The following is a 22283-nucleotide window of genomic DNA, read 5'->3' on the forward strand; positions in this document are numbered from 1 at the left end:
GAATCAGTGAGTAAAGCCATTATGTTGTCATGTCAACTGAATTATTTATTCATGAGATATCGTCTCGTTTCACCGAGAGTGAGCGTCGTCCTCTGTCGGATGGCAGGCGTGTACCAGCCGCAGCCAGAGAAGGTAAGCTAATCGGGGGATAGAGCAGAATCTAATGCCCCTCAGAGACCATGTGAAGTGAAATTAAAAGTTCCCCGCTGAAACACAGCCGCGATCGCTGCTGCTCCAGCAGGCCAGAGGGCTCCAAGCCTGAGCCTCGCCCGCTCCGGCAGATGTGGCTTTATTGGATTTTCCCTCTGTGTCTCCAACAGCAGTAACAGCTGTTTAAACTTGCAAATGAACAATGCTGCATAATTTAGAGTGTGGATACAGCGAGCGATATGTGACATGATACTGAAAAGAGCTGCCTGATACACTGATGGAGCAATTCTGCTGTGCGTGAATGCCATCATGGCTCGAGAGGCGTTCGCTCGCTCGCTCGCAGCCTGTCACTTTTACAAATGTGGTCATTTTCTCTGCGCTTCAGCCGTGCCGTTACATAACAGATCAGATCTTATAGGAAGCAGAGTGCGGCGGGCTGCAGCCCCGCTGGCTCTCATTCCACACAGCGAATCACTACCTGATCACACCTGGGACACCGGGAGGAAGCCTGGGAGCTGAGGCGTTATCCAGACACACAACAAAAAGGGATTTCTGTGGAAGCTCCGGTTTTACTGTTTCGCTGCTCATTTTATTTGCCAGAAGAAGATTTATGACCCACGCTGTGGAAGAGGAGCACGCCAAGATGATCCAAAACATCTGGCAGCAAGTGAGCCAGAATTGCTATGTGCTATTGAAATATTCCCTGTCACGCCTTCCATGCAGCGTGCAGTTGGCGGTAGCAGAAAGGTGCGGCTGCTCTGTCAGCCTCAAGTGGACATTTGAAGAACTGCAGTGTCTTGTCTGATGCCACCTCTTCCTCACAGCAGGCCTGTTTCGGGTTCAAATGTGACTGTCGCTGGGTTCCCTCATCAGATGTGGTGCGACATGTCTTCCAGCTCCTCCCCCCGGGGGAGAGTCCGAGGCCTTCCCAGAGTAGACTACCAAGTAGTCTACCCATGGAAGGAGACCAGAAAGACCTCGATCCAGATGCCTGAACCACCATGTGAACCGTTAGCCCCTCTACTCCGAGCGCCCGTGCTCCTGACCCACCCGCTCAGACTGAGGCCAGAGGAAACTCACGTGACCACATGTGAGGGTCGGGACCGAAGATCGAGCGATAGACCTTAGAGCTTTGTCTTCAGGCTGAGGACTTAAATGAAGACGTGCCCGGTTTCCCTTTTTTAGGATGACTCATCAGATGTTGCGGTAGATTATCTTTTGTGTCATCTAATTGAATCACGTAATGATGTATCGCCTGCAGCTCAGAGAGTGTGAGCTCACACACACACACACACACACACACACACACACACACACACACACACACACACACACACATGAAAACATGATAGTTCACAGATATTGAAAGGCCTGAGGCTCAAACACTTCTGTGTTATTCCCCTGTTCATAATCCAAAATGTCAGATGCCATAAACATGTTAAAGCTGGCTCTATAGTCACACACACAGTGTTCACTGTGCAGACTTTAAGCGGCAGTGTTTTAGGTCGCTCAGGTTCTCCCGTTTATCTGCCATGTCAAATTTACATGAAACGCACTGAGCCGTGCACGCAGACTTTCTCTCCGGGTAAATTACCTTTTCTAATTATTCCTGCAAAAATCACATCCCAGTGTAAATATGCAGAAGACGCAGGGAGGCGACATTGCCGTGGACTTTTTTTAAGCCGTCATATTTCCGAACAGTAATGGCTTCTGTGACAGTAAAGCTGTTTAATATGCAGGTGCAGCTAATGACCATCTCCATCAGATTTTTCTCTTTCAGCGTCCTTTTTACAAAATTACTGACTGCTGCACTTAAAGACATGTTTGAGCTGCTCTCAGTCTGCTGCCCCCCCCCCCACCCCCACCCCACCCCTGTATAAGATAAAAGCCAAAATGCTCCAGAAAGATCCTCATGCTCTCAAGTGTAAGCCGTGGCTTTGAGTTTGCAAAGGTAAGGGAAGAAAACCAGTGAGATGGAGCGTTTTAAATGCAGCGCCAGCCGCTGTCTCTGCGCGCGTTGTCCCTAAAGAGAGAGAGGAAGTGCAGCTGCTGGTCACTGACGAAACCACAGGAGGGAAACTTCAGTCAGTAAAGAAGAAAACAAGCTGGTTAGAGTCAGAACTTCATTATGTTTCTGCATGCTGACTTAAAATGTTTAATATTCAACGCAGAGTTCATCACAGCAGTGTGCGGGCTAACGCTAAACTAGCCGATGCTAGCCAAACTAGCCAAACTGCATGATGTCATCACCAACAGGACGAACAGCCAGAGGTCATCTTTGCTGTAACACAAGACTTCAGTCACTCCAACTTGAAGTCTGAACTGAAGGTCTGACATCATCCCTGGGAACGCCCTCGCCACCCGTCCACACCCGGGATAAAGAGCGGTGCAGGCCGGGAGCGTGGCAGCATGTGGGAGCTCTTTGAGGAAGCAGACACGGAGCTCCACACGTCACCAGAACTACGACTGTCTGCATTCACAACGTGACCACAAAAATGCAAAACAGCTCAAAGTGTCACCCGAACCAGAAACTCTGGTTCAACAACATTAAAGTGCGAGTGTTGCTCGAAGGCAGGGATGCAGCGTTCAGACCGGAGCACAGGTAGCGTATTATAGCCTTCCAATCGAGCACAACTATATTTACTGATTGTAAATAACTTCTTCTACATGTGTGACCTGATGAACAGCAGTGTCTATACAACGACAGTAAATGAGACGTGAAAAAACTGCAGTCTGTGTAAATCTCGGCGGCGTCTCCTGTTGGTTTCCTAAGAGGCGTTTTTGAAGCACAACGATGGCGGGGAAGATGATGACAGCAAGCTCATCGAGGTAACCGATTGGACCCACGACAACTCGAGAAGGCTCGACTGTTAGCTCCGATGAGTCACAGAGACGTCTCCCTCCATGCATGACATCAAAGTCCATCATACCCACATGCACGACCACGTGTGATCACATCCAAACCCAGCACAGAGATATAAGAGATTCAGCCAGTACACAAAGCACTGATGTTTTATTTAATACACTTAGCATGTCTGAGAGACTCTTAAGCTCAGCACTGCTCCGAGCTAAATGCTAACCTGAACAGGAGCATGCTCACACTGCTAATGTATACATGGTCATGTCTAGCAGGTATTGCATAATATTTCACCCAGAGTGGGAACATGGGAGCTCTGACCCTTTAATTACCATCCAATTAGCACCATGAGGAGGTCTGAAGCTGTGCTGCGCCTCTCCAAATGATCTCATTATAGAAAACCTGAAAATCTCAGAACACACAGGCGTCACGCTCACATCCTGATGTATTCATCAAGATGTGAACACCTCGCGTCTTATTATTTTAGAATTGTGTGTGTGTGTCGGTTCGAGTTTTTGACGTGTGTCTTTTTAACATTTTTATTTCCCTCCAACCACGCAGGATTCCCCCCCCCCCCCCCCCAAAAGAGTTAGTCCTTATAGAGAGCTCTATCTTTTATGGAACTGGTTTGGATTGTTTTAAAAGGGCGCTACATACACGGACGATTCTTAAAGGTCATGTTACATACTAAAAAGTTCTTGAGTAAAATGGAGATTCAAATGTTCTACGTGTTGAAAGTTTCTGATCTGGGACGTTTCCGGTCTTGGGCGTTAGAGTCGAGCGCTCCGGGCCTCCATTGACTCGTGTTACAAGTTGCACATGCTCATCTGCTTCTCTTCAATACAAGAGATTGGAGTTTCAATGGACGCAGGAAAAACCGTGACCAACACATTACACTCCACCAGCCAAAAGGACGTAGCACAGAAAGATGTCCTAAAACAAAGCCTACAGTTATCTGGTGTGGAGCCGAAGGGCGAGCATGTCTGAAACATCACTCATCAATAAACCCTTCAGACTGGAGCTTCTTGGCGTGGGGGATTTAATTTCCTTCTCTGTAGCCAGCCTGAGTGACACCGTGAGAAGTAAAGACATTTATGTCTGGATTTAAAGTGACAGCTTTGTCTGTAGAGTCAGGACACCAGCTTGAATATGATCTAAGAAAAAGATCAGGACAAGAGGTCAAGATTGTTCTTTTTTAGGTATTTATGGTGATGAAACCCCCTCCAGGGACCCGGTTAGACCGGATCTGGATTGTTGGGAAGTTCATGGAACAGAAGTTCAAGGTTCTCCTCAGGCTGAGAGAGAATAGGAGATAGCTCAACACATGATTTCATTCTGCTGTTTATCCACCATTAAATGTGAATACACTGACTCAATCGCACTCCACATTATGCTGCACGCCGTGCAGAACCCTGTTAAGGACCCCCGAGGGGGCCCCTGACTCCTCTGTGGGGACTTCTTCTTATTGAAAGCGGAGCTTCCATGAAAAGAGATAAAAGAAACTTGTGAGGCAGCTTCTGTCTTTGAGAGAGAGAAAGAGAGAGAGTCTGATTTTAAATGAGAGCAGTGTTGAACTGGGTCATCCCGTCACTGGCTGCTCAGTCTCTGGGTTTGTTCCTGTGAGTGGCTGAAAGGTCTCCTCTGTCTACTCATGACTGATGCTCCTGCTAACTGGGTTAACCTTCTATGTAATGCACATATAGCTTTGTGAGGATATGTGATATTCTTAGCTCAGCAGTGAGCGCCTCAGAATGTGAAAATCTTAAGAAATGTCTCACGAATGTAGCTCAAGCAACAGTTCAACAGTTACTTTGGTAGGTAGGTAACTTGATGGGTTGCATCATGTACTCCATCATGATTGCATCTAAGACTAATAAAGACAATGGAGCCAGCTCACAGGTAGGTTCCGGCTCAGCTACCTGAGGTCTACGACCTCTGTGAACTGATGACTTTGCTGAATTTCTGAAGGCCTGAAAGTGCAGCTCAGAAGATGCTTGTACATAACTCTTTGGATGCATGATGAAAATGATTGGAAAGCATGCAGTTGGGGAGCTCTCCTGTTTGTTTTTTCTCTTTTAAGGTTTTTAAATCCAGGCCTTAATAAGTCTCTTCGGTTGATCTTCGGGGATCGTCGGAGCTCAGTACGATCTGTCTCGTACGCTTCGCAGCTGTCAGAGAGATTAATTACCGCTCCTCGGGGTGAGAAGCAGGAGGTAAATGTAGAAGTAACCTCCGGCCCTGTTTCAGCCCAGTTTCCCCCAACACCACCACGGACCTCTAAAACTCTACGACTTCTAAAACTTCTTCCTGCTGCATTCGTGTGCCCACCAGGAGGAGGGCCGAGCGAGAGAGAGAGAGAGAGAGAGAGAGAGAGAGAGAGAGAGAGCTTAATTTCTTCATCCTCAGAAGGCTCCTGATGAGCTGAATGTGCTGTTTCTGTGAACATACGGAGGAGCAACCGTAAGAGAAAAACATAATGACCACAAAGTCCCAAACCTGCAAAGAGTTTAAAAAAAAAAGAAGTTTATTTTAGTTAATGAATTACACTTTTGCAAATAAGCACTTTTGCAACAGGCTGTGTTCTCAGAGCGCAGCGTGGAGCAGAGCAGCACCGCCGGGCAGCCGGAGAGACAAAGGAGTTCCTGCAGATTCACTCGTGACGGCGCCACATAACACGATGTTTGTAGTTTAAACCCACAAGGTCGTTGTTCTCTACCATTCTGAAACTAAACCAGATGTTTGAATGTTGTTTCGGGGTCTGACTTCCTGTCCAGCTTGATCTGCTCTGTGGTGAGCGTGACACTTCAGTTTTAAAATATAAGTCTTAAAGCTCCCATATTCTTCTTTTTCAGGTGTCTTGTGCATGTTTAGACACATCTGTGTGCAAAAATTCAAAGTCTGCAAAAACGCCTCTTCTCCTACGTCGTCATGTCAGCTGAAGCTGCATGTAGCATTCGTGCTCTAGCCCCTCTCGGGGGGGGGGGGGCAGGGGGACCAAGCAGATGATAGAGCATGCATGGAGCAGCAGGACATGAAAACAGACACTGTTTTCAGACATGAGTGATTGTGAACGTACTTCAATCAATCAATCAATCTTTATTTATATAGCGTCAATTCATAACAGGCGTTACTTCAGTTGGCACATAAATTAGTTGATGATTTATATCTATATATATATATATAATTTTTTTTATATACTTTATTAATCCCACGAGGGGAAATTCGGTTTTCACTCTGCATTAATGGAGAGGTCTCAGAGTGAGGGGGCTGCCCACAGAGAGCGCTCCAGAGCGGTTGTTGGGGTTCGGTGCCTTGCTCAGGGGCACCTCGGCAGTGCTCAGGAAGTGGACTGGCACCTCTCCAGCTACCAGACCAGTTTCCGGACTTGGTCCGTGCCGGGACTTGAGCCGGCGACCCTCCGGTTCCCAACCCAAGTCCCTACAGACTGAGCTACTGCCGCCCTTATAAGATAGATATAGATTTTATATATAATGACACAAACAATGAAGTGATGGGAATAGATCAATCCAAGCAGATATATAATAATGAGAAATAAATATGTCTTCCAGGCTGAATTCAGCTCCTTGTAATGTCAGCGCTTCAGATCGGGTCCTGACCTTTGTCGTCTGTCCTCTCTGTAATTTCCTGCCTCTCTCCTCCTCGTCTGCTCATATCTAATAAAACTGCAGTAAAGCTTTAAAAATAGATCCAGGCAGCGGTCCCAGAGCACTGCCAAACTCTCCCCGACTGCAGTCTGTGTGTGTAATTGAATTATTAAAGTGAACAGCGATTAAAAACACAAACGTTCCCCCTGCTATCGTTTGAAATGTGAATAAATCCCATAATGAGATAACAGAGATGTGTTTGTGGCATCGCTGGTAAGCAGCAGCTGTAGTGGCCATTAACAGCTCCACTCCACCACCAATCACACACACACACACACACACACACACACCCTTGTACACACACACAGCTGCTAAGGTCTCCATCGCACACTTTGAAGACACATGCTGCACATGCATTGCTGCTGAGTCATTGTGAGAATTATAGTAAACGCTCGAGTGTTGAAGTCCAAGAGAAACCTTTGAATACATTTATGGACGTTTTTCTAAATTGATGCGACTCTGAGGAAATGATATCAGGACATGATCTCCATGCACTCATTGTTTCATATAAAGCCACTTGGGAGATGGGATCTTCAGGAAGAAGTCATCAAGAGGAACCTCGAGTCAGAAACCGGCAGGGAAAAGTGCAGATGGAAGACGCATCCTAAATAATGCACTGATAATATAAGTGACTCGCAACAGAAAGACGTCCTGAATGTAACTTGTGGTTTGCACAGGATGTATTTGGTTTTGCTCCGTCGGATGTCGTTCTGCAGAGCCATGAGCAGCTGTACACGGGACCCACAAGATCACAGAGAACTACAAGATCATGGGAAGAACTACAAGGTCACAGAAAGAACTACAAGATAACAGAGAACTACAAGATCACAGGAAGAACTACAAGATCACAGAAAGATCTACAAGATCAGAGAGAGAGAGAGAGAGACAGAGAGACAGAGAGACAGAGAGAGAGAGAGAGTGGGGAATGTCATGCAGGAAAGCAGCCACAGGTCAGAGTCCAAACCCGGGCTGCTCGCTTTGAGGACTATGGCGTCTGTACATGGGGCACACCCACTAACCACGAGGCTGTTGACGCTGCAACGACTCCAGATTTGTCTGAAAGATTTCAAACATGAAACACTTTCTGTAGTTTCTGTGGGGCAGCAGTAGCTCAGTCTGTAGGAACTCGGCTTGGAAACCGGAGGGTCACCTGATCAAGTCCTGAAGCGGATCAAAATCTGGAAGTTGATCTGGTTGCTGGAGAGGTGCCAGGTCCCTTCCTGCAGAGGTGCCCTTGAGCAAGGCACTAAACCCCTCACTCTGGCTTGCTCCCTGTGTAGCAGCCCCACTCTGATATATCCCCATGTCAGCAGGTGGTGTTTTAAGCATGTGTGTGTGAGAAGCATGTCTCTCAGTAACAGAGTGTAAAACTGAATGTATGTAAAAGAAAACAACAACAACTCTGTGTTTGAAAGAAAGTCAATGATTTTCATTTATTGTAACAGGGTCATGATGTCCAAAAGTTTGTTTTCTCAGTTTTTGTTCATTTTTGCAGGTCTTTTTATTATAAAAGATTTTGTTAGAATAAAATTGTATATAAAGTTATCATAAAGTGCTAAAGCTTAAAAACTTTGGGGAACTATGTTAATCATGAAATGTCTCTGCACAGATATTTGAGAGTGCAAAGGAGAAGTACATGTTGCACTCACACTAAACCTTGCAATCTACTTAGCTTTGCAATCACACTTCCCCTTTTGCTCATTATATTCCTAATTACACATACGGTGTCTTGTTTAACAGAAGACGAGATGTTGCACAACAAAGAGGTTGTGTGTGTGTGAAGGGTGACCATACCCGTGCTGGACGGTTAATTGCGTCAACTATCACCATCATGTGCATCATGTAGTAATCGTACATTGTGTAATACGAAGGTGTGTGCTTCTTCAATAAAAAGAAAGGACGAGCGGGAGGACAGCAGAGTAGGTTTGGAGACTGTGAACTCTACTGTTTCCAGCCCCGCTCTCCTTGCAAGTATTATTAACCTGAATTCTGATCTCTGTCTGTTTGTTCTCAGAATCTACTTTACAGATGCAGCACGAACTAGACAAACTTAAGAGAAAGCTGCGGAGTGTCAGTTTTGGACCTGACAGATTTATAAAACCGTTCTTTATCACCCACATGTTGTGGGTCTGTAGACACTGAGGTTACACAAATAAATGTTCAAAAACACTGTCAGAGTGGATTTTACATTATATCCATCCATCCATCCATTTTAGGCCGAAACGACTGTTAAAGACCTGTCCCCTACCCGAAGGCGTAGGGACACGACCCTCTCATTCACCGGGGTGAACTCCAACACCTGGCGGCTGAGCTGTGGGGCTATGAGCAAGCCCAAACCAGCCCGCCGCCTCTCACCGCAGGCAACTCCAGAGAAGTAGAGAGTCCAGCCCCCTCTCAAGAAGCTGGGTTCCAGAGCCCAAGCAGTGCGTGGAGGTGAGCCCGACTATATCTAGCCGGTACCTCTCAACCTCCTGCACAAGCTCAGGCTCCTTCCCCCCCAGTGAGGTGACGTTCCACGTCCCAAACGCCAAAAGCTGCGGCCCCCGCCGTCGACTGCCGCCCGATCCACACTGCACCCGACCCCTACGGCTTCCTCTGTGGATGGTGGGTCCACAGGAGGACGGGCCTACATCGTCCTTTCGGGCTGAACCCGGCCGGGCCCCACGGGCAAAGTCCCGGCCACCAGGCGCTCTCCTGCGGGCCCCGACCCCAGGCCTGGCTCCAGGGTGGGGCCCCGGCTCCGCCATGCTGGGCGACGTCACGGTCCTATTTATGTTATTCATCATAGGGGTTTTATGAACTGCATTTCGTCTGACCCATCGCCTAGGACCTGTTTGCCTTGGGTGACCCTGCTGGGGGCTCAAAGCCCCCGACAACATAGCTCCTAGGGTCATTCGAGTGCTCAAACTCCCCCACCACAGTAAGGCAGCAGTTCAGGGGGGAGGATTTTACATAATATGTCCCCATTAAATGTTTCAACTTTTTATCTCATAATATTGACTTAATATGGGTTTGTATGTTTTTAACTGTCAGGAAATATTCTTCTGTAGTTTGTAATGAAGACAAAGAAGAAAAGGTTGAGTTCATGTGAGTTTATTCAGGATGTCAAACTTCAGCTTGTTCACACATCAAATCAGTAAAGTGTGTTCAATGTCTCTCCTTCAATCGTTTCATGAACACATTCACTTCATCCACACAATCACTTTGTTTGATCAGAATCTAAACCAGGATTTATCTCCTTATTGATTTCATCAGGACGATTACATTTTGAAAACACCTCAGAGGACATTTTTACATCACTTTGAATATGAACACCAACATTTATTCTGACTAACTCCTTTCTTTAAGTGGGATTTGATAGATTTTATACAAATGTACAAAGTGGTGAGAAGAGAAAATCAGCATGAAAGAAAAGTTTGCTGCTCTCTCTCTCTCTCTCTCTCTCTCTCTCTCTCTCTCTCTCTCTCTCTCTCTGTCTCTCTCTGTCTCTCTCTCTCTGTCTCTCTCTCTCTCTCTCTCTCTCTCTCTCTGTCTCTCTCTCTCTCTTTCTCCCTCTCTCTCTCTCTCTGTCTCTCTCTCTCTCTCTCTCTCTCTCTCTCTCTCTCTCTCTCTCTCTCTCTCTCTCTCTCTTCAGACTCTGAATCAGAACAGAAACAACAGCATATAAATGTACGAACACAAATCATCATTTTCACACAGAGAAATGTCAGTTCAGGTGAACAAAAGTCACGGTGAGCAGTGAAAGAGTCCACGGCTAAACAGACACAGGAAGGAGCGTCACTTAAAGACGCTCAAACATTTACAGAACAGACGAGAAGAGGTCAAAGTACCGCCCATAAAGTTTGATTGACAGGTGACGACCATCAGATCTCAGCAACGAGCATGGATAAAAATCAAGTTGAAGATTTCAAAGACAGAAAGTCAAACATCTGTCTCCTTAAAGACTTCTGTCTATTTCAGTTTACACAACTCAGCAGAGGATCCATATGAAACAGACATGTTAAAAAGACTCAGATATACCCCGAATCCACCATGTAAAGGCTGAGTGAATGTGGTCTGGACTCTGTGGAGGAGAGTCATGGTTTCAGAGATGCTGTAGAAGGACAGAATACCTGCTCTGTGATCCAGGTACACTCCTATTCTGGAGGACTGAGGACCTGAGAGAGGAGTCTGGACACTGTTGTGATTAAAGTCATAACTGTTGTTGGAACAACGTAACATCCAAGATTTGTCATTAAATCCAAATCTACACTCATACCCTGCTCTGCTGATATTCTTGTATGTGACTGCTACATAAACTCTTCCTCTCGACTCCACCTCCCAGTAACAACGTCCAGTCAGACTCTCTTTACTCAGGACCTGAAAACAATCAGTGAATCTGTCTGGGTGACTAGAATAAGACTGTTTCTGAGCTGTAAATGTTACTTTTCTGTTCCCATCAGATAATACCAGATGTCTGTTTACTGTGTTTGGATCCAGTGTGATGTTACATGAATATTTTAAGAACTCAGCTCTGGTCTTGGGCTCTGGTTCTGGTTGTGGTTCTGGTTCTGATAGTAAAACATCCACTTCAGTCAGTGTCTGTGAGACGTTTGTCCATTTGTCTGTCAGGACGTCCTGTAGTTTATCTCTGACTTCTGACACAGCTGCTGTCACGTCCTCAAAGTACCTGAGAGGACGGATCTTGATGCTGGATGAGTGTGTAGATTCACTGAGTGCTGACACTGAGGGGTAGTCCTGTAGAAACTGGATGTGGTCCTGTGTGTGTGACAGCTTCTCCATCTCAGCGTCTTTCCTCTTCAGCTCAGTGATCTCCTGCTCCAGCTTCTCCAGACGCTCTCTGACTCGACTCACTTCAGTTTGCTGCTGGGATCTGACCTGCTGCGTCACATCAGAGCGTCTTTTCTCCATGAGACGGATCAGCTCAGTGAACATCTTCTCACTGTTCCCCACTGTTTTATCAGCAGAGCCATTGATAGCCTCCACCTCCTGTTGGAGCAGCTTCACATCTTTCTCTCCGTCCTGGATTCTCTGCTGGGTGTTTAGTCGACTCACCTCGAGCTCTCTCTGCTTCTCGCTCCTTTCTTCTGCAGCTGAGACTGTGTCGTGACCGTTGTGTTCGTCCACAGGGCAGAGATAACAGATAGACTGCTGATCAGTACGACAGAACATCTTCATCACCTCATCATGACGAGAGCACACGTTCTCCTGGAGCTTCTTGGAGGGCTCCACCAGCTTGTGTTTCTTAAAGACAGGTAGTTCATGATGAGGCTGGAGGTGATTCTGACAGTAAGAGGCCAGGCACTGCAGACAGGACTTACAGGCTTTCAGTTTCCTCCCGGTGCAGACATCACAGGCCACGTCTTCAGATCCAGCATAGCAGTGATCTTCAGGAGCATCTTGGAGTCCAGTCTTCTTCAGCTCCTCCACTAAATCTGCCAACATGGTGTTTTTCTCCAGGTCAGGCCTCTCTCTGAAGGTCTTTCTGCATTGAGGACAGCTGTAGATTTTCTTGTCCTCCTCTGCATCCCAGTGTCCTTTAATACAGTTCATACAGTAATTGTGTCCACAGCTAAGAGTCCTCGGATAATTCAGGAGATCCAGACAGATGGAACAAGAGAAGGATTCCCGGTCCAGCTGAACTCCTTTCTGCGCCATTTCTGCTCTCTGTAACAACGACTGTCTGAGTTTCACTTCCTCATAACTGGAACAAGTTTCACCTCTGATCTACAAATCATGTGTCTGTGCAGCTCTTATTGGTTACACCCATCTCTAAACTGTAGATCTGAACGGGAGGGAACCAGGAAATATGAGGACAGAGTGCAGCAGGCTGTGTGTGAGAGCAGGAAGAAGAGGGAGGGCTGATCAATCTCTGACTGGTTCCAGGAAGAGGAGTGGTGTGTGTGTGTGTGTGTGTGTGTGTGTGTGACAGAGAGAGAGAGAGAGAGAGAGAGAGAGAGAGAGACTTGTTTACAACAGAGAACATTAATACAAAACTAGGGGCAGAAACATGAAGGGAATTTATGATGTGTTTTGATTTGTAGTTTTTACCTGCACTTAAAGATCGTTTTGTATGAAATGGCACATTATGTCAGATTTCACTGAGCTGTACTGACAGGAGCTCACCAGCAGGTGTCAGTGTGACCACAATATGAAACAATGCAGCTCTCATTGTTCTCAGAGAGATAAGTTCTCACATCTGATTTTACATTTTAAAAAAGAAAGAATTAAAAGTTGTAGTTTTAGCTGAAACAGGCTGCAGGGAAAACATGCATTCATCCTGAAGGACTTGATGGATCTTTACTTTAAATCATGAGCAAGTTCTCATCTTAAAGGAAGGAACACGTTCATTCAAACTTTCACAACGAGTAAAAGAATCAATCAAGTCTTTAACATCCAAACCAGATCATCGAAAAGCTGAAAGAAAAAGAAGTTGAATGACCTGCAGGAAGTCCAGACTCAGACTACATTTGATCCCAGGTGTCTGACACTCCTCAGGTGTGAAGGAATAGACGGTCTGGCTCTCAAACTTATGTTTCAGAGGTTTGATTTTTTAAATATTTCCATTTTATTTTTGAAAACACTGATAGAACTAAAAGACTTAGACTCCTTTTGGGATGACTCCCTCAAGGAAATTTAGGTTCCAGCAGCATATACAATAAAAATAAAAATGTAGCAGGTAACAATATAAAGAATAATATAGCATAAATAATAGAACACTCTGCCGTTGGAAAGAATATACAAAAAATATGCATGGAAGAAGCAGGAAAAAATATACAAAAAAAGGCAATGATTATTGTTGCGATTATTGCACTTGGTTGAGATTATTATTGCACATACAAGTGAAAGTGTCCATGTGTTATTGCACAATGAGGGTAGAAGGAAAGACGCTCCTACTCCTACCCCTCTGTCCCATGTGCTCTAGTTTGTCCAGTCTGGATGTGTGCTGCTTGCATATGCTGCCCCCCCAGCATACCACGGTGTAAAAAAGCACGCTGGAAACCACGGACTGGTAAAACATCCCCAGCAACTTGCTGCAGATGTTAAAGGACCGCAGTCTCCTTAGGAAGTACATCCTGCTTTGTGTCTTTCCGTATAGGTGGTTGGTGTGTGTTGTCCAGTCCAGTTTATTGTCAAGACACAACCCGAGGTATTTGTAGGAGTCCACAGCCTCCTCTTCAGCTCCCTCTAACAGAAGAGGTTGCATCCTCTGTCTGGACCTCCCAAAGTCAATGACCAGCTCCTTGGTCTTAGAGGTGTTGAGCTGTAGCTGGTTCGTGTGGCACCATGCAGCAAAGTCCCCCACCAGTGTCCGGTACTCCTCCTCCCTGCCATCCCTGATACACCCGACAATGGCTGTGTCGTCAGCGTACTTCTGTATGTGACACAGCTCGGAGTTGTAGCAGAAGTCCGAGGTGTATAGGGTGAAGAGAACAGGGGCCAGCACTGTGCCCTGGGGGGCTCCAGTGCTGCTGACCACAGTGTCAGACGTGATGTCCATCAGCCTGACGTACTGAGGCCTGCCCGTGAGGTAGTCAGAGATCCAGTTCACTAGGTGGGGGTCCACTCCCATCCCGCTCAGTTTGTCCCGGAGCAGGGGGGGCTGGATAGTGTTGAAAGCACTGGAGAAGTCCAGGAAGAGGATCCTCACAGTGCCGCTTCCCTTATCCAGATGGGAGTGGGCTCGATGTAGCAGGAACAGGATGGCATCCTCCACACCAACATCTGGCTGGTACGCGAACTGCAGGCAGTCCTGGGCGTGTTGTACCTGGGGTCTGAGTAGGCTGAGAAAGAGTCGCTCCAGCGTCTTCATTAGGTGTGAAGTGAGTGCCACCGGTCGGAAGTCATTCAGCTCGCTGGGCCGGTTCTTCTTTGGAACCGGAACGATGCATGATGTCTTCCATAGGGTGGGCACTCTCCCTAGCTGCAGGCTAAGGTTGAAGAGCCGTTGTAGTGGTTCCCCCAGTTCAGCAGCGCAGGTCTTCAATAGCCTTGGACACACTTTGTCCGGACCAGCCGCTTTCCTGGGTTGGAGCTTCCTCAGCTGTCCTCTGACCTGGTCTGTGGTGAGATGGAGCGGAGATTGTGTTGAGGAGGGGGGTGTTGTGGTTTCCGGGGGGAGGTGTGCAGAGGGAAGGAGGAGAGATGGCTGCGGTGAGGGTGGGAGAGGGGGGGGCAGGGGCTGGTCGAACCGGTTGAAGAAGTCTTTCAGTTCGTTTGCCCTCTCCATTGTTCCCCCTGCGGCCCTGGTCTTTGTGTTGTGACCCATGATGGTCCTCACACCTTCCCAGACCTCCCTCATGTTGTTTTCCCTCAGCTTTTGTTCCACCTTTCTCCTGTAGGTGTCCTTTGCCTCCCTCACACAGCGATGACCTCCTGCTGTGCTGCCTTCATGGCCTCCCTGTCTCTGCTCCTGAAGGCAGCCTTCTTTTTGTTAAGGACAGCCTTAACTTCCCGCGTTACCCATGGCTTGTTATTAGGGAAACAGCGGACAGTCTTAACAGGGGCAACCACGTCGACGCAGAAGTTCAGGTAATCCGTCACACAGTGTGTCATCCCCTCTATATCCTCACCATGTGGATCCATCAGCACCTCCCAGGCTGTGGTGTTATAACAGTCTCTGAGGGCACTTTCCATCTCTGGGGACCACCTCCTGATGGATCGAGTTTCAACCGGCAGCTTTTGGACCCGGGGGGTGTAAGATGGCTGTAGGTGAACCAAGTTGTGATCAGACTTCCCTAATGGGGGGAGGGGGGTCGCTCTGTATGCCTCCTTCACATTAACATACAGGAGATCTATTGTCCTGTTGTTTCGTGTAGGACAGTCCACAACTTGATTAAAAACAGCCAAACTTGAGTCCAGAGTTGCATGCTTAAAATCCCCAGAATTGATCATAAGTGCCTCAGGGTGCTGTGTCTGCACAGTCATAGAGCCGGTTTTGTGTAGGCTTAGGAGCTGGCTGAGAGGCCTGGTTTTGCCTGAACTGGTTCACAGCCCAGAGGCTCCTCAAAGACTTCTTCTGGTCCAGTCATCACTGGGTGAGAGCATCGGTCCTGTACCTTCCTGTGGCAGAGGGGGGGGGGGCAGGGCCTTATAGACTTTACCTCCAGGACTGCTGTGTTCAGACTGCAGGCAGTTGCTGGTCTGCTGTGGCCCGGTTGCTGCTCTGGAAGGCCTGGCGACTCGTCTACAATAAAATGAAGACCCCTTCATACAGCAGTACTGGATTAACACCTCTCAACAGTTCTGTCATTGATGCCTGGAGGACTCTGAGCTTCACACGACCACCTGACCCCAGGCCTGGGATGTGGCTGCTTGAAGAACCTTTGTTCAATAAGGATTTCCTGTGTGACACCATTTTCTCTTCAGCTGCCCTAAAAACAGCGTTCGTTGAGACGGGTGTAGTGAAGCTGGACCATCTTGCGAGTACATTGATTGTGAGTCTTGCTGAAGTGACCGGTAAAAGATCAACCAGCATGCTGAAGAACCTGGTGAACGGAGTGTGGAAATCTCTGTCTGCACCACTTCGAACTTTTGCACAGAGTCAAAGTTTGGCTGAACACTGGAGCAAAGGACACAAGTACAGCTTCCCCCCCTTGAGTGTGAGTCCCGAGGTGGGGGAATGGAGAGAGGAGAGAGGCCTCATTCTGAACTTAAAGACTCCAGCACTGGGAACCTTCAGCTCCTGTACAGGCAAACAGCTGCACTCCAGCCGTGTCGAGGTGCTGAACTTTTCTCCTCTTTAGGAGTCAGAGAGTCGAGGTGGATGGACGTTTTGGGAACAGGCTTTTCCCCTTGTGGCAGCTGGCGGGTCCTGTATAAGCCTCCTGTGGAAAAACGGATGGCTGATATCCAGTGGAGGATAATACACGGAGCAATAGCTACGAACAGACATAGAGCTCACTTTGACCCAAGCACTGAGGAGGGTTGTCCTTTTTGTTCTCTCTCAGAGACCTTAGACCACCTGGTCGTGTCCTGTCCCCGATTGGTTTAGGTTTTTAAAACGCTGCAGGAGTGGGTGGAGGGTTTGGGGGAGGTGTTCTCTGTTCCCCTCTTTATCTTGGGGCCAAAATACACTCCAAAGAAAAGACCAACTTTTGTTTTAATCAATTTTATTTTTGCATCTGCTAAACTGGCGATCTGGAAAAGCAGGAAAAACAAACTGTTGGAAACAGGCTGGACAGACCCAGTACGCTGTCTGAGGGGTTTAGTGGCGGCCCGTCTGAGGGTAGAGCACATGTTTTATAGACTGACCAACAACCTGGATGGTTTTAAAGCTGGGTGGGCTGTCAAGCAGGTTTTGTGTTTGTAGCACACTTACACAAGAAGGACCAAGCGTGCATGGGATTTTTATGATTCTTTAATTTGCTCTGAAACACAGAAACACAAACACGTCAACTTCGCGTGGCTGCACACTCTCGGACGTCTTGGTCAACTGAGCTACGCATGGCATCAAAGACCCCCTGTGCTGCCCTGAGCTGCCCCAAAAGTGCCTGTGTTACACTTCGTACTTCTTCAATCCACAAATATACCCACTAAAAATATCACAGTGCCTTTGTGCAGACATATTTAACAATAAGACTTAACAACTGACAAAACAACAATATTTAAATAATATGAGAGGGGGGTGCCTGGTGTCCACAAACATGCCTGACATAACACAGGCCTCACATGTTCAATGGGGGAAGATGGCTCTCTGGTTTTAAATGTTTACAATGATGGTTGTTGTATTATTTTTTTGGGGGAATTATTTTTTAATATTTTTAAGGACATTTTGAATGTTTCTTAAATACAGTTACTTAAAAGTAAAAAAAAAAAAAAACTCTTCTTCTTCTTCTTTATCTTTTTCTGTGGATTTTATTGGCAGCTTGCATCAGAAAAAGTGTCATTCTTCTTCTTCTTCTTTGGAGTTTTATAGCAGTTGGCATCATTATGTCGCATTACTGCCATCTCCTGGATTGAAACAGTAATTCCTCCTCCTCTTGAATTATTGGAGTTACGTTCTTTTGATAAGTCCAGTCTGTGTCAAAAATCTAAAGATCACTTTCCTCTCTTCGTCATCACATCAACTCAGTAAAGTGTCTTTAATGATAATTTCTATTGGCCATCTCCTTTTAAGTGCATTCATCATATCTCTTCTATTTCATACTTCCTGTTAATGCTTGATTCACAGTTTCCTTCTCCCCACACTGACACTTTCCTGTTGGAGGTTTTCCCTTTATGTAAAGGGTGCTTTTGAGCATACTGTGCCCAATCCTCATTCTACTCATAATCATTTCTTCTCTCCTGTTCCTTCCTTTATTTACAACTCTTCCTATGGATTTCCAAACTTTGTAAAGATGTCTCCCCTTAGTGTCACCATCCCAGTACTGCTGCCATTTTTTCCAACTTCTTCCAGATGATGCTTTTTCCCTCTGACTTTGAAAGTTTGATCCCTAACTCTACATTCTCCCTCTTTACTGCTTCCTTTGCTAGCTTGTCTACTTTTTTATTTCCTGGAACTCTAATGTGGGCTAATGTGAACCCACATAAATACAATATATTGTCCTTGTTCTGTTACTCCATTTAGCATTTTATAAGATCTCATACAGCAGATCTTTATGTGTTTTGGCTGCAAATGAGTATTTTGTTTTCCACCCATACTGCTAAAAGAAGTGCATGTAACTCTACTGCAGCTAGTAGAGTCTACTAGCTACAGCCTTTCCTTTCCACCCAACGCTTGATTTCTGCTTTTCCCCCTCTCCCAGCAAGCCTCTAAAAACCTCTGTCGTTGGATGAATACCCTCATGTCCACTTAAATTTAATAGTTTGCAATGAGTTGTTTCCTTTGGAAAAGTGTCATTACTGCCATCTGCTGGATTTAACTATCCCTCAACAGACCTGTTCCCAAAAGATATTTCAACAAGCATCTTCGGCCTCTCTCTCTCTCTCTCCAGCCTCCAACATCTTTTTTGAATCTCTTCTTGCTCGTCCCCCTCTCTCTCTCTTCATGTTCTGTCTGTGTGTTCAATACTTTCATCATTTACTGAGAACATGTTCAGCTGTTTCTGCTGCTTGACTGCAGACAACTTTTTTTTAATCACTTGAACGTTTGTAATGAAGACAAAGAAGAAAAGGTTGAGTTCATGTGAGTTTATTCAGGATGTCAAACTTCAGGTTGTTCACACATCAAATCAGTAAAGTGTGTTCAATGTCTCTCCTTCAATCATTTCATGAACACATTCACTTCATCCACACAATCACTTTGTTTGATCAGAATCTAAACCAGGATTTATCTCCTTATTGATTTCATCAGGACGATTACATTTTGAAAACACCTCAGAGGACATTTTTACATCACTTTGAACATGAACACCAACATTTATTCTGACTAACTCCTTTCTTTAAGTGGGATTTGATAGATTTTATACAAATGTACAAAGTGGTGAGAAGAGAAAATCAGCATGAAAGAAAAGTTTGCTGCTCTCTCTCTCTCTCTCTCTCTCTCTCTCTCTCTCTCTCTCTCTCTCTCTCTCTTCAGACTCTGAATCAGAACAGAAACAACAGCATATAAATGTTTGAACACAAATCATCATTTTCACACAGAGAAATGTCAGTTCAGGTGAACAAAAGTCACGGTGAGCAGTGAAAGAGTCCACGGCTAAACAGACACAGGAAGGAGCGTCACTTAAAGACGCTCAAACATTTACAGAACAGACGAGAAGAGGTCAAAGTACCGCCCATACAGTTTGATTGACAGGTGACGACCTTCAGATCTCAGCAACGAGCATGGATAAAAATCAAGTTGAAGATTTCAAACACAGAAAGTTAAACATCTGTCTCCTTAAAGACTTCTGTCTATTTCAGTTTACACAACTCAGCAGAGTCTTCATAATCATAACCATAAACCCCGAGTCCAGCATGTAGAGGCTGAGTGAATGTGGTCTGGACTCTGTGGAGGAGAGTCATGGTTTTAGAGATGCTGTAGAAGGACAGAATACCTGCTCTGTGATCCAGGTACACTCCTACTCTGGAGGACTGAGGACCTGAGACACGAGTCTCAACTTTGTTGTAATAAAAGTTATAACTGTTGTTGTCACAACGCAACATCCAAGATTTGTCATTAAATCCAAACGCACACTCACTCCCTGCTCTGCTGATATTCTTGTATGCGGCTGCTACATAAACTAATCCTCTCCTCTCCACCTCCCAGTAACAACGTCCAGTCAGACTCTCTTTACTCAGGACCTGATAACATCTAGTGAATCTGTCTGGGTGACTAGAATAAGACTGGGTCTGATCTGTGTTTGTTACTTTTCTGTTCTCATCAGATAATAACAGCTTTTTATATGTTGTGTTTGGATCCAGTGTGATGTCACATGAATATTTTAAGAACTCAGCTCTGGTCTTGGGCTCTGGTTCTGGTTCTGGATCTGACAGTAAAACATCCACTTCAGTCAGTGTCTGTGAGACGTTTGTCCATTTGTCTGTCAGGACGTCTTGTAGTTTATCTCTGACTTCTGACACAGCTGCTGTCACGTCCTCAAAGTACCTCAGAGGACGGATCTTGATGCTGGATGAGTGTGTAGATTCACTGAGTGCTGACACTGAGGGGTAGTCCTGTAGAAACTGGATGTGGTCCTGTGTGTGTGACAGCTTCTCCATCTCAGAGTCTTTCCTCTTCAGCTCAGTGATCTCCTGCTCCAGCTTCTCCTGACGCTCTCTGACTCGACTCACTTCAGTTTGCTGCTGGGATCTGACCTGCTGCGTCACATCAGAGCGTCTTTTCTCCATGAGACGGATCAGCTCAGTGAACATCTTCTCACTGTTCCTCACTGTTTTATCAGCAGAGCCATTGATAGCCTCCACCTCCTGTTGGAGCAGCTTCACATCTTTCTCTCCGTCCTCGATTCTCTGCTGGGTGTTTAGTCGACTCACCTCGAGCTCTCTCTGCTTCTCGCTCCTTTCTGCTGCAGCTGAGCCTGTGTCGTGACCTTTGTGTTCGTCCATTAAACAGATGAGACAGATAGACTGCTGATCAGTACGACAGAACATCTTCATCACCTCATCATGACAAGAGCACACGTTCTCCTGGAGCTTCTTGGAGGGCTCCACCAGCTTGTGTTTCTTTAATGGAGCTGCTTCATAATGAGGCTGGAGGTGATTCTGACAGTAAGAGGCCAGACACTGCAGACAGGACTTACAGGCTTTCAGTTTCCTCCCGGTGCAGACATCACAGGCCACGTCTTCAGGTCCAGCATAGCAGTGATCTGCAGGAGCAGCTTGGAGTCCAGTCTTCTTCAGCCCCTCCACTAAATCTGCCAACATGGTGTTTTTCTTCAGGACAGGCCTCGGTATGAAGTCCTGTCTGCACTGAGGACAGGTATAGACTGCCTTATAATCCTCTGTATCCCAGTGGCCTTTAATACAGTTCATGCAGTAACTGTGTCCGCAGGTAAGAGTCCCCGGATCCTTCAGGAGATCCAGACAGATGGGACAGCTGATTTTGTCTTGGTCCAGTTGGTTTTCTCGTTGAGCCATTTCTCCTGTCAGTGATGGTCAAACAGTTCCTCTTTCTTTGGATAGAAACACAGTCAGACCTCTGATGGACAACAACCGTCTGCTCTTGTTGACTTGCTGCAGTGAATAAAGTGTTTTTTTTCCTGCAATCTACAGTATCTAGTTCACACCCTTCCTCATACCGACAGGTCTGTGACGGAGCGGGGAAAGGGAAAGATTTGCATCAGGTGGAGTTCACTGACAGAAAGATGTTCAGGTTTGACTACGTTCCGCAAACAGCAACTTTTTAAACAGACAGGGTATGTCTCATAAACAAAGAGCGAGGACACTGTTTTTTAAATTTATTTAGACAAATGATCATTAGAATTTGAAACATAACACTGTATAAAAATGGAAAACAGAGAAATAAATAAACATAGGGTTTCCATGACAGCTGTCACATCAATGGGCGGAGTTTACAACATTTGACCAATCACAGACATTGACTGGGCTTCTAACAGCAGTGCAGCATTTTTCCCAACTTAGAGCAAATTTTTGTATTGAAAATTGTCAACATGTTATCCTGTCAAGTCATTCCCGGTTCATCATTCAAGCAGCCATGAACACACAACATCATTTAACAGACGAGCAGCGCCACCTGGCCACAGCACGCCTTTAGGTCAGTAACGGGCAGTCAGATGTTGATTGTGAACTTGGTGTTTCTCAAACTGTCATCAGCAGACTTGCAGGATGGCTGTGTTGGTGACATACCCAGGAGTGGAGCCCCATGATTGATGGACCACAATGAAGACCAGTACCTGAGGACCTTTGCGCTCAGACACCGCTACTGCCACACAGCTGCAGGCCTGTTTACGAGACGTGAGGAGTACAAGGGTTTCCAGACAAACCGTTCACAACTGACTCCACTGCCTTGGCTTGATGCCAGACCACCGCTGCAGGTGACTCCACTGACACCATGACACCGCTGTGACCATTTAGTGGGCACAAGACCATGTGACTTGGACAACACAGCAGTGGTCTACTGTCCTGTTCACTCATGACTGTCAGGTGACCTTGCACCGAAAGGATGGTCGTCGAATACACAAAAGTCTATATGGTACCCAGAGTTCGCT

At 46.2% G+C, this 22283-nt stretch overlaps 2 protein-coding genes across 2 annotated transcripts in view; one reads left to right on the forward strand and one right to left on the reverse strand.

Annotated features, from left to right (window-relative positions):
• LOC306824784 (tripartite motif-containing protein 16-like) overlaps positions 1-22283 on the forward strand; it is a 103020-nt gene that overhangs the window by 43471 nt on the left and 37266 nt on the right. The gene's annotated exons all lie outside the window — the stretch shown is intronic.
• On the reverse strand, positions 10106-21192 carry LOC306835615 (uncharacterized protein; the record flags this gene model as incomplete). Its single annotated transcript, XM_079362274.1, has 4 exons — positions 10106-12336; positions 14150-15025; positions 15136-15378; positions 19513-21192. 4 exons carry the CDS (start codon positions 21190-21192, stop codon positions 10624-10626), a joined length of 4512 nt encoding a protein of 1503 aa, XP_079218400.1. The 3' UTR covers positions 10106-10623.

The sequence above is a fragment of the Symphodus melops genome (genome assembly GCF_947650265.1).
Source record: "Symphodus melops genome assembly, chromosome: 1".
NCBI lineage: Eukaryota > Metazoa > Chordata > Actinopteri > Labriformes > Labridae > Symphodus > Symphodus melops.